Below are 18,226 nucleotides of genomic sequence, written 5' to 3'. Positions count from 1 at the left end.
AATATAAGAGTATTAATGTCTAAAAGCAAAAATAGAATATTGGATATAAATTATCTTCATAGAAAATTTCTTTTGTTTTGTTATATAATTTTTTCAACAACTGTAAATGTCACAAATCTCATAGCATAAACGCACGCCTTACCGCATTTTTCATTTTTCATAATTAATGCAAGCTTTAAATGCTGGGGAGCATTCATCCATGCCCCTTCTCTTTCTCTCATTCACATAATTTTTTTTTCTTTCAAATAATAATAATTTTCAGAAATAAATCAGCATACAAACAAAGGTGGCTACTTCAAACTAAAGAAGTTTCATGAGTTTCTTAATGGGAAGAGTGAAACAGATTTTCTGAGAAATAAAGTCAGTTAGTTATGAGATTTTACAAGAGAATCAGATTGCAAGCTTGCCAGTTGCCAATTGCTCACCTCCTGGATACAAGCATGGCCTTGCAAGAAAAAATTTATGTCAGTGATACAAATAATCAATCAAAGGTGCTTAAACATATGAATTCAAGAAGGGTTTTGCGACAATGATTTTGCTAACTGGGTATTGGTCCTAAGAGAAAACTTGGGAGGGAGTGTCATCAGTGGTTCATTTCCACTCTGTTTTTGAAACGCCATGCCCATTGCATATCCCAAGGCTCGAGCAACAGGAACAGCAACAGCATTCCCAACTTGACAATACCTAATCGTATCAGAAAAGCCGATTGTATCTCTTAATTGCAATTCATAAAAAAAATGTTCATAAGTTTCCGTCCTTTTATAAATCATATTTTGACACAAAAGCTGCATTCTTCAAATAAGCAGAAAGATATCAGATTTGATATTTTACTGTAGTTACCAAGCACACATACTTGAGAACTAGAATTTTAAATTAGATAATATCAAGAAACTATCATACCTCTCTTTAATTGTCCCGCAGAATCTATAATAATCAGGAAAACCTTGCAACCTTGCATATTCTCGGATTGTGAGAATTCGATCCTGCTCCGGATGTAAAGCTGCCTACACAAGTCCAAAAACTCACAAGTGTATCCCAGGACTGCAAATGGGTGATCTTACAAACTAAAATAGATCAAAGTGAGACCTGGCTGTGACATTGAGGGAAAGTTACTACAGTTGGCACTGTCTCATCCCACCATAATCTTGCAAAAGGTCTGCACATATATTGATAACATTAATTTCTTCTTTTTGGTCCTCTTTTCGTTTTAGAGGAGGAGTAAAGGATTGTTGAAATCACAAACGCTGCTAAAAAGAAATATCTAACCTTCTAGACTTTCCTTGTTCAAATGTAAAAACATAATCCGGTACCTAAAAGCACATGAAAGAGAATTGACATCAGCAATCAATTTTGCCGTTTATGACATAGTACTTCACAGTGTAGAAAACATGTTTTGTCATCTCATTCCCTTTCTGCACTAGGATCATTTTCAGGTTTTCCTATTAAAGAGATATAACCTATGTTGCTGTTTCATCAGAGTTTGCAGAGGAAAATGAAAGAAGAATAAGAAAATGCCCCACATGTTGACATGCAGCAATTTTCAACTTTACTTTATATAGCATATTCATCAAAGAACACACAGAAACAAAACCACCCAGGCACAAGCTTGTGCATGCATATTCCATAGACGTGGAGACAGATTAAATGGATGCATTGTTGTTCTGATGGAAAAGGAAGAAACTCACCAATGGTTTTCCAGATGGTAAAAGCTTTTTTTCCTGTGTTGAATCCCTCCGAGCCACATTGTCATTTCCAACGATTACACCAGGGAGGTCCCTAAAATTTGCTCCCTAAAGAAACTTCTAAATTAGAAATAAAAATGGGGCCAAAAAGTTAGACGTATTAATTGCGGGTTCAATTTTAAAAAACCTTTCTCTTTGGGATTAGACAAACTCTTGCGTAATCATCCTCAAATAATGGGAAAGGGCGATGGTCATACAGTGGGTTGCTTATTCTTGTAGCACCATTTAATGCAGAACCAGTTATCTCTGCAGAGTCAGGAAAAAGGTTGACAAAAAATTAGAGGGAAAAAAAATAAAGGGTCTATTCTTGGCACTATGCTTCCTCTCTCTTCTGTAATATTCATTTACAACAAATGGAGGATGTAACTAGTATTCTTTGGTTCACCCAGGGTCAAACAGAAAAACAGGAAGCAATTTTTTCTCGACACACACACCACTGATTTTACTAGATATGCTGCATATGCTCAACTCTGAACCCATTTGTACTTGAATTAGCATTTGAGATGCTGACCAACTCAATGCTGCATCATGACTTTGCATAGGTCAATAGCGTTTCACATGCTAGGCCCAAGATCCATGATGCATGCTTATACATAATTTTTCATCCTGAGACTTTCTGAAAATACTTAAAAATATTATAGTGTAAATTTTTTACTCCCGTGGACAAATTGTGTACAAATTGTCAAGAAAGTGAAATTAACCAGCATACTTACTAAATCCTCTAGATAACCACACACCAGACATGACTGCAGAGAAGCAGCAACCTTCTACTCGATTATAATCAATTTTTCCTCTATGCTTTCGCAACTTCCTCAAATCTTATTATAGGGACTTGCTTTAAATTGATCATTGGTTAAACAAGATGCCTAACCCATTCCCACATCCCAATCACCCCTGACCTTTCCCAAGTCCATAATATGCCTGTCACAGTGCTTCAAATCAAAGTTAAGATTTGGTCAGAGATTAGCTGGTCATTCCTGATTACAGCCCACCGAAAGATGTAGAAGGTATTCCCTTGATTCATGGCTGAAGATCTGAACTTCTATTTTCATTTGTAACGAGCAGAGACTGCAACCTAACGGCCATGCCACCAATTGTTGATCCTACAAGATGCAACTGCTGTGCCTACCAGGCTAAAAAGAAACACCCTAAGTACCCATGTTGGGTACTCACAGCTATTACCAGATTTTTCATAATTTCATGCTAAGCATCCCTACCTTAAATCTTTCATTTTGTTCTAATAAAATGGATAAAAAAGTTCCAAACCAACTTTGTTGGAAACTTCATATTAGACACTAACCATCAAAAGCAGAAGTGAAGGCCCAAATCAATTATATTACTGATAAATAATTTCCATCCAAGACTTTTTTAAAAGGAAAATCACATATATTGATCTACAACTGCAATATAAAGTAGATCATAAGGCATAAATCTGTTCAGAATCCAACAAATGGCACATTATTTTGACATTAGAGAACTGCCACTAAATACTCAGAGAGAGAGAGAAAAAAAGGCAGTTATAGAGCAAGAATTTTTTTTTTTTTGAAAAGTTAGAACAAGAAATTTATAGTCATTAAAATATGAGATGAATCCGAGGTGATTCCTGAAGTTAAAGGAAAAAGAAATTACCATGTTTACTTGATCTTATATATCTTTGAAACTCAGTTTCAGGAGGCTTTCTATATGTCATTTCTTCGCGAGCTTCATTGTTTGCAACCTATAAAAAAGTTAATTAATCGAAAGGAACAGAGCACTGCTGAGTCTATGAAGTGGTTAATCAGTAAAATAAACATGATAACTACAGCTGGAAGATCAGAAATGGCATCATGGAGAACAAGAGCTTCTTCCAATTCCTCACGAGGTTGGTCTTCATCATAAGCAACAGTATTGCGCTGCACAATGAAGACAAACAGAATATTATGGATGGAGTGTTGCTGGTGAAAGCACTTTAGAGGGGAAAAGAAGAACCAACAACAGCAACCTCAAACTCAGGAGGAGGCCAATATCTGACAATAACATCATGTGTAGGAAGTGGAAACTGTGGTAGTTTCTGCATACAGTTAGATGGTCAGCAAGAGATCATAGAAGACTGAAATCATTAAATTTGTACATAACCTGCTGAATAATTTAATTTACAGGTGGATAGGGTAGCACTACTTCAGATAGGGTGAAGGAGCACTCTTAACTCAATTTAGTGCAAAAAGCGAGAAAACTTACCTCACTAGGTTGTGCTCCCCACACAAAAACACGCAACCGAAATTGAGGAAGACCATAACAACCAGCTGCAATTATTCCAAGCCTTGCTTGGTACTTCATGTGTACCAACCGACTTAAAGCATATCTTCCAAGTGAAGCCTTGTCAAATCTCAGAATATCAACCACATTTTCCATTAAAACAAACTTTGGTTTTAAGTATTCCACAATGTCCATGAAGACCACTATTTGACGATTTCTTTCATCATCCAGTGGAGAATCAACATTTCTATAGCGATTGTAGCCACTAATCCCTTGGCATGGAGGGCCACCACAAATAACATCAACATTGCCCTGGTTAAATTAGTTCATTCAAGAGGGGTCATTCATAAAATGTTATTCCAACTATGGAAGATACTCCAGATTAAGCATCCACCGAGCACATTTGATTAAAGAAAACTTACACGAAGGGGTAAGATTTTGGACTTGAAACCTTTTCTTACAAATTGCTGTATACATTCTTGACAATTGCTGAGAGATTTGAAAGCGCAAGTAAATATTCCCCCAATTCAAGAATGAAATAATGGTAGCAATTAGTATACCTTAAGCCTTCAATCGGTTCCCACGTATCTTCACTTGCACTGTAGCCCCTCCAGTGCACCTGACATAACAGCTATGAGCATAAGCAATCTCCACTAAATATGAACATGATACAAAACCAAATGACTACTGAAACAGTAGAATAGGTTGACACATACAAAGATCAATTTAATTACCAAAAAAAAAAAGGCTTGAAAGGAACTATCATCATGAGGTAGTGATGAAATAGATATCTTATCACGCACCTTAAAGTATAGACTGTGTTTGCCTGTCTTGCATGGATCACCATAACAAATATCAACAAGACTGGAAACTTCAAGTTCACCATCATTTGGAGAATTGGCATCATTCCCTGCTGCTTGGGAGGTTGTGGATCTTGATGAATATCTTCTTCCTGCATTTTCAACTGCATATCGTTTGCAAAGCTTTTCCCATTCCTTCAGTAGCTGAAGAAAATCATCAGCAGCTTCATTCCTGACCTATATAGAATAAAATAGTATTATGTAAAGGTTTTGGGGCACGCCAAATGCAAATTGTAAAATATAAGGCAACTATACTCACATGTGTCTCTGGATGATTCAATTTCAAGCTTTTACATGCTGACTTATCACTGTCAACAGCCCATTTCTAAAATGCAGAATGTAAGATATATAATACAGGAAAGCTTTAAAGTTTATTTGTTGAATGAATCATGAAATACAAGGTTATTAATAATTGAAATGAACTACCGTCACTAGATCAATACAAGATGCTTTGGCGCCGAGGCATAATCCCATTGACATTCCACCACAACCGGAATAAAGATCTAACAGTGCGAGCTCTGCCTTGTGAGTTCCACAAGTAGGAATATTTGCTGAAAAGGCTGTAGGAGTTGTAGGGAAAATCCCCTTACAGCAGTTTGATGAATTGTAGCTCTTGAAAGAATCATCTGAACCAATATAAGAAAACCAGATACATATATAAGCAACATGATCATCATTTATCAAGATATTTTACCATTGTACCTACCAGTTTATGCACTCTACAGCAAAATTATAAAATTTGTCTTACTGTTGGATTGCAGAGTATTAAAACATGCATCAACTTTTTCCCACGAGAATACATAAAATAAAAAATATACAACCAAAATAATCATTAATGATTCCTGCTATAAAGACAATAAACAAGATTTAAAAGATATTAATTTGTATCAATCAACTATATTAGCAAAGAAAGGATGAGTATTGGTTGATACAATTGGCCCTTGCCAAGGTCATTAATGCTTCAAAATAAAGATCATTTCCCTCACTCTTGCTCTCTACCATGGAATGACATCAAGCTCAACAACTTACACCATTACCACTTTGTATCATTCAAGTAAATTGGCCATATAAACTGAAATAAATTTCCATAACTTAAATACACAAGGAGTTTGCAGAACTCCACAAACTCCATTGGTCAAACACAAACCCACATACTTTAAACTCATCCCATGCAAAAAAAAAAAATCTTCAAAACCTCCGCAGCCATCCCTCTCTTGCTCAGGCAACACAAATAGAGTTAAATAACAGTTAAACACCATTACCAACATATAAAAAAAAACTTACCAGTTGGCAAGGTGCGGAAAGTTGAATACTCCACGCAATACTCCATGTCAAAATAGTAATCAGATTGAGGAATAGAATTCAATTTTAAACCTAACTGCAATAAGTTACAAAAGATAAATAAATAAAATAGATCCAACAATTCTGACAACTATAGTTGTGAGATTGATAAAAAAAGTAGATGAAAAGTCAAGAAGATTTGTAGAAGCGGTTCATAAAAAATTGGAATAGTAAAACAGGAAAAATGTGAGTAAATTAAAATCACAAGAAGCATACCTTAGGTGATCTTTGTGTAACACTAACTTTTGAAACAATGCAATCTATAGGATTATCATTCATTACGGTCGAATAGAAAAGACGCCTTTTGTCATGAAAAGCAGTCTCTTGTTTCAAAACCTTTCAATGAAACACAAAAGCAGTGTAACAAATGTCAGGATAACAAATATTGAATGACCTAAAAAAATTTTAATTTCTGTACTCACTGTATCTTCAGCTCTATAAAACCATTGGACCCTAAAATAGTTTTCTCCATCGGTTGTTTTAAAAAATTCTAATATCCTTCCAATGTGCTCCTTTGCTTCTTCACCCTGCAAAAATTGCTTATCCCATGAGAGGTTTCTTGCTTCAATGGCCAAATTATTGAAATTTAGAGGAGGCATAGGCAGACAAGACAAAAATGGATTTGATGATAAGACTGGACTATATGTAACATTACAAAAGAGAAACTACATGTAAGTTAGACTATATGCGCAATGAAAAAACATCTCACCAACAAGAACAGGTCAGCAAAATATAAAAACAAAATCAATCCAAAGTGCACCGTGGGCAGAGTGCATTTACCTTAATATATACACAATCCCCAAGATTTATAGCACATCCATCAATTTCAGCTTGGGCATAATGGCATTCCACATTCCAAACTATCTTGTCTTCATCATCATCACTATCACAATACTAACAGGAATTAGAAACCAAAGAAAGAATTATAAGAAAAGAAAATGAAAAAAGTTAGTAGCAAATTTCACATAAATGTTAAGTCAAGACAACAAAAACTCCAAAACAGCTGGAGCTTGTAGACAGCTACTTACTCCAATGAGACGCTTTTTCTCTTAGATTTTATGTGCTGCAAAGTAAAAGATATTCACAATCAGCATTGAAATAACTAAACTGCAAAGTGGGATCTATTTTAGTTTTATTATCCAGATTATCCCAGAACCATTCTCTGTGACACTAATTGGATATGAACACTATAGCAGCAAACTGCATACACTAATAGCCCAGAGTAGCTAAAGCTAGAGGTCTAACCTTCGTACCTATGTTGAATACTAAAAGAAGTTATGTTGTACAATCAGTGCTAATGAATGTTAAAGCAAAGCCAAATTCATTAAAAACATGCCAAATTATCAAATTCTTAAGAACATAACGAAACCAATCAAGCTCCAATGAAATTATATTTTGATTGATTGGGCAGACTGAAGTAATCTAAATTACTGATGCAATTTTCAGCTTTGATTCTGCATGGCTCTTCTCTTTTCCTGTCCAATTTTATTTGTTCTTTCAACATTGCCTGATACCCCTTTGGCTCTTACTTAACCTCATCAACTGAGAAACAATCGAAAAATAAAGTCATATCAAGCAACATTGAAAACAATAGTTAAAACAATGGAGAGGAAAAGAAAACAGACATGCAAAACAGAGCTCAAATTTATGGTCACTACTTCAGTCAACCAATCAATCAAAGAAATAACATTGGCCAGTTTAGTTCATATCAAGCAATAAAGGAAAGACCGAAGCAAGCATTTCAAGAAAAATATATACTCAACCACCTTCATTTCATACCGCCAACGCCACCTTTCTTGAGCCTCATCATCAGGGATTGGATTGCCAATAAATATTGGATCACTCACGTGTTTCCTCTTGTTATTTTTTGAAAGAGACGAGTCATTGATCTTCTTTGAGAACTTTTCATCTGGCTTTCCCATATCGGAATCTGCTGCTGAGACCTTAAATTTCTTGGAAGGGTGTTCATTACATGAATTGGATAATCTAATGGAAGAAGAGTTTACTTCAGCACAGCAAACTTCAGCCAATGATGTAGAATGTGAGAAAGGTATTTTCAACTGTTTTTCACTCCTCATTTCCCTTCTATGCTCTGTAAAATGTACATCACCATCACCATTTTCTATTGCCTGCATGAAACTAGGAGACATTCCCAACCCAGAAAAGCCCACTTCATCTGTATCCAATCTTTTAATAGACACATTACTGCAACTATTTTTAGTAGCCTGACTAATTCTTGGAGATCTTCTTAACCGCTTTCCAATAGAAAAACTTGAGTTATGAACTTCAAATTTTCTCAAAGACTCATTACCACCACAATTATCAGTCTCTGCAACCAACCTCGGAGACTTTCTCCTTTGCTTTTCACCAGAAAAGTTAGGGCCATTATGTTTTGAAGGCACAGATCCTTTATCCACATCCTTGGGCCATAATAGCTTGTCAATCACTTTACCTGAAGATCTTGTTTTAGAGTAAGAAACTTTTTCAGAGGATTTGAACATAGGTTCTGAAGAGCTGCCATTGGTTTCAGGTGAAGCTGAAGTCAATCTTGGAGATCTCCTCAAACCCTGTACTTTCATGCTCTCAACATTCATAATTTTTGCTTCTGTATTTTCACTGCAGAAAAAAAAAGTAGTTTGCAAAACTGTATTAACAATGACACACAGCAAAAAGGTGATGAACACAAAATGTTGAGCAAGATTGGCCATGCCTGTAATATATATTAAAAATTAAATAGTCAAAGAAACGAGAAATCACTACTCACTTTAACTCGAAGCTTTGGCTTTCAGAGCTTTTCCTCTGCACAACCCAAAAAATTCACACAAATGAAACAGATAAGAAATGAGAAAGACCCAGATCAAACGTAGCAGCAAGCAGCTATTGGAAAGCTTTTTCTTAGAAGGATTAAGAAGCCATAAATTTAGCTAAAATTAGACCCACATTTCCATGTAGAACACATGATAGTATAATAGGAAATGTTCACACATAAGTTCTTCATTTCAGCTAACTTTTTGTGTATACTCGATATTTGAACGTTGACCAAACAAAACCACTCTCAATTAAAACCTTCTTCGCAAAAAAATAAATAATTAATTAAAGTGCAAAAAGTGAAAGAATCTGGTCCCATTATCCATTTAGTACCAAACCTAGTTAGCTGCTTACCGCAATTTACACTGCCAACGCGTCAATTTTCTTTAATTCAGTTTTCCTCGGGCAGGTTGGTCCCATATAAATATATATATAATTGAACAAAAACAATTTTTTAGGCTACAAGCTAAAATGTGAATACAAATGTTTCCAATTTGTGGGAAAATTTTTCCTTTTTTCCTCAGTACCTTGATGGAAAGAGAAAGAGTTCTTCCACTCTGAGCTTCAGCAGAAGTGGAAGGAAATCTGGGCGACCGTCTAAGACTCTTATCATCCACAAATGTTCTGACCTTATTTATTCGACAATTACTGTCCTTATTTTCAATTTTATCATCACTTTCCGTTTCCACACTTCCAATGGGCCCCACAGTGGCACTTTCCTGCCCAACAAACGCCGACAGCCTCGATGACCTTCTCAGGCAGCTCCTGCGCACCGTTTCCTCATAGAATTTACACGACGACCGAACGTCATGAGCTGGCGGAACGGGGAAGAGGCTCGGGAATCTTCTCGGTCGAAGCTTATTATCGGCGGCCATTCCTTCCGGGAGGTGTATAGCTAGAGGCACTGGCCGCTCTTCCTTCTCGTCTTCGCTTTTGACTAAAGAAAGAGACCAAGACCCGGATTCATGCTTGGATTTTCTGCATGGCTTCATAACTATAATGGTACAAACGAAAAACCAATAAAAGTAATTTAGATGGTTTCAAAGATAAAATCGTTCGAAACCAAACAAAAAAAGAATTTCAAATGTCCGTGAGGCAGAGCAAAAGCAGAAGGCCACCACATCGGGAAGAGTGCAGTCTGGCTTTCACTGGCTTACTCAGCAGCATCTGAAAAGCAAAACGATAACTGGTTGGTATATTTACGAGAAGCAGGGTTTTAACCAAGGTTGAGAGCTTCGGTGGTTTGGTCTCTCTGGGCGGGAATTCCAATTTTCAAAATGGGCTGAGACAGGAGCTCCAGCAGCACAAGTACCTAAAAAAATCCAAGAGTGAACCAAGGACTCTGGCACGCTGGATCTGTGCTAAGGCATTCGAATTATAATCAAAATGTTGGAGTACACGAAATTTCCATCTTTAATCTCTGTCTCTATTTAAATTTTTAAATCAAATGTTCCAATACAAAAGATTTCAATCTAATTAGGAGAGTTCAATTTTTTTTTATCAACTTGGTATTTTTTAAGCTTAACGTATATAATAAATTATATTTTCATCAAACACAAAATAACTCAGTTCGAGCCATTAATTTTTCAGATTAACTCACGTTTTAAGTAAAATAAAATCATGTTTTTGTTAATCTCATTTGTATAGATTTAACTTCGCCACCTCTATTTTTAATAGGATAAATTATAAAAAAAACATATCCCGTGATTTGATTCAAAATAAAACAATGAGCTTTATAACGAATAATGGTATAAAAATAATATATCGAGAGAGAAGAAAAATCAATGTTTTACTTGGAGCATTCGCGGTGTGTTACACCAGGAAGCCTGCGTACATGGCAATGTCAGATCATATGCTGCTGACCTTCTCTAAGTTACTAGTACCTATGGTATCAACATCAATTCAAAATGAAACAATCCCCTCCACAACAAGCTGTAAAAGGAATTATCAACAGTTACTAATAATCCATAGTAATCCAAAAATCAAAATAAGCATCTAATGGCTTAATAAGGAAAAAAAAACCCCACATAACATAAAGCTTATTAATTGTTTCTCAATCCTCCAGCTACTACATGTTTGTGTCATATAGTTGAATGTAAGCTTTCAGAAAGCACAAAGGACAGAGCAGAAGCGGACACCTTCCTATTTCATGTCTAAAGATGATGGCTTCTAGAAATTTTAACCACAAAAATTGAGCTTCTTCATCACCTTCGCATATGCGGCTGGTACTATAGCAGGTTGTCTTAGTCGCCGTCTTGATTTTTTGGACTGCATTATACAACAAGATATTACTACATTGCGAGATGAGTCATTGGTTTTCAACATTCTTTATCTGCTCTTAAAGACTTAGAAGAGTTAAAGAGAAGCTTTAGAATAAAAAACGAAGCAAATATAATTATATTATACTGATTGAACTTGAAAGAAGAAAGGAAAATGATTTTGAGATCTCATGATTTCCAACACTTCGTTTATTGGTGACAACCATCTCTAAGGCATCTATTCACTAAGCATAAGCTTCTTTAAGCACAATAATCCTGTATTATACCAAAGAACAATGTTACAGCCTTCAGCCAAAGGTCTTTATCCATAATAGACAATTTCAAGATATCTTCTGTACAATCTTGAAGATTTTTCTGAAAACCAACAGGGACCAGACTAATCTATTTTTAAATCTAATACATGTAGAAATAACTTCATTAAATGAACAACAAGAGTGCGAGATCCACTGGAGACAATAATTATAAACATACCAGAAGACAAGAAAGCATATCAAAGGAAATATACATGCGTGCATGAACACACATCACAGCATCGTTCCTCCTGCCCAGCAGGAGCCATAAACATATGCCTCTGCTTGCCTTTATATTCTTGATCTTCCCCTTTTTTTATACTTGCATCAAACCATTGCTCCCCATCAAGGAGTGAACCAAAATTTGCAGTAAAAGTGCATGGTTGTGATTTGATGCATTTCAACAATGTCAGGCTTCAAAATTACCAGAACACACAACCAAAGTATATAACTAGTATATCCGTAACTGAATAGTTAACACCGCAATTATGCCACGGAGCCCGTGTTACTACCCTAAAATGATAAGGAAACTCCTCTGAATACCCCTTTAACATGAAACCCAAAAATTCATGTTGCGTTAAAAGTTCAAAGTAAGGCTAAACACACCATTATATTCCCACCATCACATCTCACAGCCACACACACACATAATCCAGCTTGATACGTATATTCTATCATAATTCCACAAGCAACTTAGAAGGTTGAACATTAATAGATAGACATTTTAAAAGGCAGTTCCATAACTGGCTTCATAAAAAGTAGCTTTCAAATCTCTAACAACTAAAAATTAGCTGAATTCCTTGAACTCCTCAATAACCGTGTTTAAAAGTCATTAGCACGCACCCTACTCCTCACCTCACTGACACTGAGACATCTAAAATTATATTTATCCTTGATAATATTAGAAGTTAGTAACTATCCTAGGCAGCTTGTTCTTATTGGTTGCTTATCTTACAAATCAGAATTTTAGTAGCACTAAGGGCATACAAAGAACAATTGCTACATATAATAAAGCATTTCCTTAGCTCAAAAAAGGACTCCAACCCAAAATAAGAACATTAAATTGGAAGAAATACAAAAATGGCGTTACCTTCAAGTGTGCATTATGATTTTTGCCTTCCCTCCAGCGACGAATACTCCCATCACTCATCACCCTAAATCTGGACTTATAGGACCTAATCAAATCCAAATTAAACGATTAAACCAAACAAATCTAAAAATATTTTCCCCCAAACAAAAAATTGCAAGTACAAAAGCATGAACCTACGAATAAGATTTCATCTTAATTTTCTTGATTTTGGAAGTACGAGGAGTCATAGGCTTCCTCCTCTTGGCTCGCTCTCTCGACGAAACATGCCGGACTTGTACCACCTAACAAGAAAACATAATTTCGTTAAAAGCATGAAAAAATTTCCACAACCCAGGAAAATGATAAGGGACCGGAAGCTTACGGAGAGAGGCAGTGGAGAATAACGGAATGAGTTGACGGCGAGGGGAGGCGATGCGGCATTGTTATTGAGGAGGGAGTTGAAGCTCCATTTCGTTGAAATCAAAGGGATTGGAGGAGACAAATGATGGAGAAAGCGACGAGAAGCGGAGAGAGAGGGAAGAGTTTGGGTTGATCGAAGAGCCAAACACCGGAGCTTGCTGCACAATCTCTGCATCGTTTAACTATTGGTTTCTGCAACGAAAATGGCAGTTTGGGGTTTTAGGCTGCCTGCGATTTAGGGACTGTAATAGGGAGTGTTTGGGCCCAGGGATTAGCGTGACCCAACCCAAGTCATTTTTCCTCTTTCTTTCTTCTTTCTTTTTCTTTTTCCCTGTTCGGTACTAATTACAAAATCTCTCTTAACAAATAACAACACTAATTACAATTTACTTAACTCTTTTTTAAGCAAACATTTTTTCCCCTTGATTCTTCTTATACATTATATGTTTTCCATGGTGAAATAATTCCTTGTGTGTATTTATTTTCGATAATAAAAAGAGTTAAAATATTGAAAAAAATAAAAATCATAAACGGGAAAACATATTTACAAATCTCTTTTTATTTTTCTAGCAGATAGTGAATTTCGAATATTTATGATCTCATCTCACCTTTATCAAATTAAAATTAATTAAAAGTTTCTTTTAAGTTAAATGTTCCTTTTTGCTTTTTTGATGATTAGATAGTTTTCTTAATTTTTTCTCTCTTATAAGTGTTTGATGGATTTGAAAAGGTAATTGAATTTTAATGGAAATTATAAATTTATAATGCATTTATTAAGAAAATCCTAATTTGTTGATTATGTCAGCTTAAAGTACTTTCCAATATACAATAAGATATGACCAAAAGGAGGCTTTTTTCAATATGCTTACTTTAAATAGATTTTAAAGAAGCTTGGAACTTCCACACATTTGTATTTTGATAAAAATATGATTAAATTATAATATATATATATATATATAATTTTTTCTTTTTATTATTTATTTTGAAACTATTATCACCAATTAAATATTAAAATGATAATATTATTTCATAAAATAAACTAAATACTACTTATTTTATTTTCTTTTTATAAATTGATAATTAAATTATTTTTATATTTCATTTCTCAAATCAACTTACTATAAATCCTCCAATTTTACAAAAATAAATAAATAAGTTCCCCGCAGGCTATGAACATAGAGATTACTTAATAAAATTACATTTCCAATTATTAAAAAAAGTGGAATTAAAGTTCCTTACAATAAAAAAATATGCCGCACACATGTAACTTAACTAATTACAATCACATATAGCTTGAAAGATTAATGCTACAAATTTTTGTCCATTTTGCCCAAGTTATTTCCAAAGAATTACGATACAAAAGAAACCCTTTAATTTATTCTTTTAGCCTACGCAGCTTCCTCACCCGCGGCCACGGGCTCTTTCGTCGCGCTGTCATAGCCATTGATTTTGATATTGCCATCACCCAAGCCACTTGGGGTTTGGGGTGCAGAAACCGTCTCACCCTCTTCAGCAGTAAGCCCTGCGGCTACAGCGCCTGCCACGTCGCTGATGTTCCCATAAATTGAGATTAATATCGCAACAGCGGCGGTGCAGAACGCGATTCCGAAAGAAGTTCCGACGTTTCCAGCGGCGGCTCCTGACGCTACCGCAAAGCCTAAACAAGTTCCCACCATTTTCACCCAGGAGTACCAGATTGCAAACGCACCTTCTTTCCCGGCCGGTGAACAGTCCATCAGTAAAACTCGTCCGAAGGCATGCAAGACTCCTGTCGACGTGCTTTGAAGTGCAGCGAAAATCAGGATGTGATGTTTCTGCCAGTTGTCCTTCCGGAATTGGAAACCTGTCCCTGAAGTTATTAGTGATAAGATGAGTCCAAGCAGATGCATTTTCACAGCATTTGCCTTTAAGACAAGCTGTAGCGGTTGCAGTAGTGGCAGAGAAACCGAGGGGAAAATGAAATAAATCAGCCAGAAGTAGAGCAAGAACACAGGCTTGAGGCAGAGTTCGCCGACTAAATAGAGTAACCCTCCCGTGAAAATGCACATTGATGTGAATGATGAAAGACCAACAACTATAAGGCTTCCAAGTCCATGATGATACTTAAAAATGGTGAGAAAATGGTCTTTTGGTAGAGTAGAGGAAACGGTTGCCCCATGCCTTAAGGTAACTACGTGAACTATTCCAGCTAGCCACTTGAGTCCACTAAAAATGGAGACAACCCACAGGCCGGTAAATGTATCACGAATTCGAAGCATATAATACACAAATGCTGCTATCACAGCTGACCCCAAGCAACCCGCAGCCGCGGCATAGAGCGAGTGCCAACTCGAGACACCTCTTCTAACTGGGAATTGATGTCTTTGAAGGATCGCTCCTGTGAAGCCTCGGATCATCAGGCCATGATGGCGGGTGTGGGAGGCGGTAGCGATGGTAATGGCAACCACGATTGGAGCAACATATAGCGGGAAGATCCACGTGACTCTGAAGAACCCAACCGGCAGGCAGAAGAATGACCCGATGGCTGTTGCAGCTCCAGCGATGACTTGCTGGTTCCGGCCATGGTCAAGTTTGATGGAAATGAAACGGAGCGCGGGGCCAGCCAGAATTAGGCCGATTGCCCAAGAGATCGAAGTCCACTCCAACGGGGAGACTTTTGAATCGCCAATCGATATTGAACGGCGTGTAAGTCGCTCGTACCTGTAATTAAACGCATAGTTTCATCAATAGGATGGCAGTTGGCAAGAGCTAGAACAAAATAAAACATGTCTGAGCATATCTGGTTTAATTCCCAACTTGACTCTTCTGTCACGTTAGACCCTGTTCCTGTTATGGCTTTAGAACTTGATGAAGTCTAGGAAAAAGGAATTCATGCATTTATTTTTCTAGGTCCAAGACTAAAAGGACTTGGAACTATGTCGTTAACCTTACATGTTATACAGAATCAAGCGTTGATGATATTTGAGAAATGAACACTTACAGTTGCATTTCACTGATCTTGCAAGTCAAGCCCTTGTCGCTCTTGCTCCATCCCTGAGGTGGCTCAGAAGGTAAATCAACGATTTGACCGATGATGAGAGAAAACACTATAGGTATAAGAGCTGTATGAACGAAGTAAGAGCAGAGTTCATACGCATACCAAGCCCAAATTTCCCGTCTCTCGGGCTTAGGCTCGAGCCTCGAATAAGTCCTGTAAGCCTCCCTGGCTCTCTCCATCTTCAAGGAAATGTCATGATCGTCCGAGGTCGACCTGTTTATCTCCTGACCATTCGATGTCGCTGGTCCCTGCAGTTCTTGGTTGCTTTGAACTTCAGAACTCTCTTGATGATCCGCCATGTTACAGTGCCAACGTACGTAAGATGAAAACTCTTCTGGGACTAATAAACAGGGGTGATGAATTAAGGAAGAATTTGCTAGAAGATAAATATTATTTGTTGGGAAATGAAGGGTCGGCAGTATATTGGCACTAAGCAGAGTATGAAAGGAAGAGGTCGACACAAGGATGGAAAATGATGCATTTTTGGAAGATTATGAGAATATAAGAATAATGTTCATTGTCAGCTGGTGTGAAATTATCAAGAGTTTTTTTTTTTGGCAAAACCTCGTTATGTTCATTTTTGAATTAAAATAGAGGAGGATATGATTGGCATCATTCCATGATTCATCGATATTGTCTGTATTTGTTATTTTAAAAGCCAAACAAACAACAAAAAATTCAAAGATCTCAAGGACAAAACACAGTTTCTTTAAACTCGCATTGTTTCTCAGTTTCTGGACCCAAATTAATTGAACTTCATAGTTTAGAGTGGCATCTCTAATTGAATTTGAGATTTGGGTCATGTTTTATACTTACTAGAATATGTTCCTGCGATGCATAAAATAATATTTATTTAAATGTATTTATATTTCAATAATCATATGGTGCATATTTACATAAGCAATCATGAAGCTGTTTATTAACTATAATACATATAAAACATGTCAAAAGTTGCATAATTGTTTAAGTGGTAATTTATTTTGTAATGTGCATAAAAAATGTCAAAAGTTGCAAAATTTTTTAAGTGGTAATCTATTTTAAGAGTTGTGAATGTAGGCTGCAGTGTACAATTTAAGAATACATAAAATATATGATAAATAATTAATATTTCATTGACTTTAATATTTGGTCTATGTGGAGCTTCTTTTCCAATAATGATAATAAACATTTCATTCTCTATAAATCTGTATAAGAATAACAAAAAAAAAAAAAGAAAAACTAAATTCAATCTCACAAAAAGTTCAAGTAAATTGTTGTCTATAATAGAGAAATATAACTACACACTTAATCAAATAAGATAAAAAAAAAGAAAAATTTAGAAACTTTCCTGAAAAGTTTATGCTTTCTGTATGGAAGCAATAATATTATAAAATTAAAAATAATAAATAATCCAAGTAATAAAAGCTTGAATAAACAAATCAAATAAGATAAAAAAAAAGGAAATTAGAAACTTAGAGCAAAGTTTATAATTTCTGGAATCAATAATATTATAAAACTAATAATAATAACCTAAATAATAAAAATGGGATAAACAAAAAATTATGAAATTAATTTTCAATTATTCTTTTTATTCTTATCATTTTTTAAACTAATCTTATAAATTTAAATTAATGCATAAATTAAAATAAACTAAATAATTAAAAGGTAAAACAATGGGCAAGGAAATAAGATGGAGAAGAAAATAATAAAATAAGAGAGAAGATAGTTTATTTCTATTTAATATGTTCATACCACGTGGCCAACAATTAGGTTCTCAATTGTCCTTGGACAATTTTTAATGTATGTAGATTACTATTTATGAGTAAAAACATGTTTATGTCCAGACAAGTATTTTAAAAAAATAAATAAAATATTTTAATTTCATATAGGGTAATAAGAAAATTTTGAAAGGTCGATAAGTGTTATAAGCATGAACTTTGCACATTTCAATAAATTAACTTTTTGAGAAGAGTATAATGATTCGTGATACTTACCTTCTTTACGCGTCAACTAAAAAGAAATTATTTTTGACATAATACTTGAAAAAATCTTAAATTATTTAAAAAAATTAAATCAATCTTTATTTTTTAATTGTATTCAATCAAATGCTTATATTTTTTTTTAGGTAAAGTAAAGCTTTATAATTAACAATTAATTAATTATTGT

General features: G+C 35.3%; 3 protein-coding genes across 6 annotated transcripts; all 3 read right to left on the bottom strand.

Annotated features, from left to right (window-relative positions):
• Window positions 1–294: 294 nt before the first annotated feature.
• CMT2 (chromomethylase 2) lies at window positions 295–10,874 on the bottom strand. 3 transcript variants are annotated; one of them, XM_088804272.1, is made up of 25 exons: window positions 10,780–10,874; window positions 9,514–10,298; window positions 8,943–8,977; window positions 7,945–8,794; window positions 7,207–7,241; window positions 6,959–7,061; window positions 6,601–6,705; window positions 6,395–6,514; window positions 6,122–6,215; window positions 5,264–5,463; window positions 5,097–5,162; window positions 4,781–5,014; window positions 4,538–4,596; window positions 4,400–4,466; window positions 3,960–4,289; window positions 3,724–3,792; window positions 3,545–3,634; window positions 3,372–3,459; window positions 1,870–1,988; window positions 1,686–1,790; window positions 1,267–1,310; window positions 1,087–1,156; window positions 901–1,004; window positions 544–684; window positions 295–445 (listed from the first exon to the last, which is right to left on the bottom strand). In XM_088804272.1, the coding sequence occupies exons 2-25, from the start codon at window positions 9,976–9,978 to the stop codon at window positions 391–393; spliced, it is 3,648 nt and encodes a 1,215-aa protein (XP_088660398.1). In that variant the 5' UTR covers window positions 9,979–10,298; window positions 10,780–10,874; the 3' UTR covers window positions 295–390. The 3 variants fall into 3 exon arrangements, with proteins under 3 accessions (XP_088660398.1, XP_088660400.1, XP_088660399.1); XM_088804274.1 differs by having other exon boundaries at window positions 901–1,000; XM_088804273.1 differs by having other exon boundaries at window positions 295–684; window positions 901–1,000.
• On the bottom strand, window positions 10,757–13,267 carry LOC108661083 (Ribosomal protein L35). Of its 2 annotated transcripts, XM_018116848.2 has the most exons (5): window positions 13,007–13,267; window positions 12,823–12,926; window positions 12,646–12,730; window positions 11,195–11,254; window positions 10,757–10,918 (listed from the first exon to the last, which is right to left on the bottom strand). In XM_018116848.2, the coding sequence occupies exons 1-5, from the start codon at window positions 13,217–13,219 to the stop codon at window positions 10,889–10,891; spliced, it is 492 nt and encodes a 163-aa protein (XP_017972337.2). In that variant the 5' UTR covers window positions 13,220–13,267; the 3' UTR covers window positions 10,757–10,888. The 2 variants fall into 2 exon arrangements, with proteins under 2 accessions (XP_017972337.2, XP_088660402.1); XM_088804276.1 differs by having other exon boundaries at window positions 10,757–11,254; window positions 13,007–13,266.
• Window positions 13,268–14,226: 959 nt separating this feature from the next.
• On the bottom strand, window positions 14,227–16,453 carry LOC18606862 (uncharacterized). Its single transcript, XM_088804296.1, has 2 exons — window positions 16,025–16,453; window positions 14,227–15,744 (listed from the first exon to the last, which is right to left on the bottom strand). Exons 1-2 carry the CDS (start codon window positions 16,378–16,380, stop codon window positions 14,433–14,435), a joined length of 1,668 nt encoding a protein of 555 aa, XP_088660422.1. The 5' UTR covers window positions 16,381–16,453; the 3' UTR covers window positions 14,227–14,432.
• Between the last annotated feature and the right edge of the window lie 1,773 nt (window positions 16,454–18,226).

This window comes from Theobroma cacao, chromosome 3, assembly GCF_053813885.1.
Source record: "Theobroma cacao isolate CCN51 chromosome 3, ASM5381388v1, whole genome shotgun sequence".
Lineage (NCBI taxonomy): Eukaryota > Viridiplantae > Streptophyta > Magnoliopsida > Malvales > Malvaceae > Theobroma > Theobroma cacao.
Note: the sequence above shows the minus strand (reverse complement) of the source record. Positions and strands in the feature narration are given on the sequence as shown.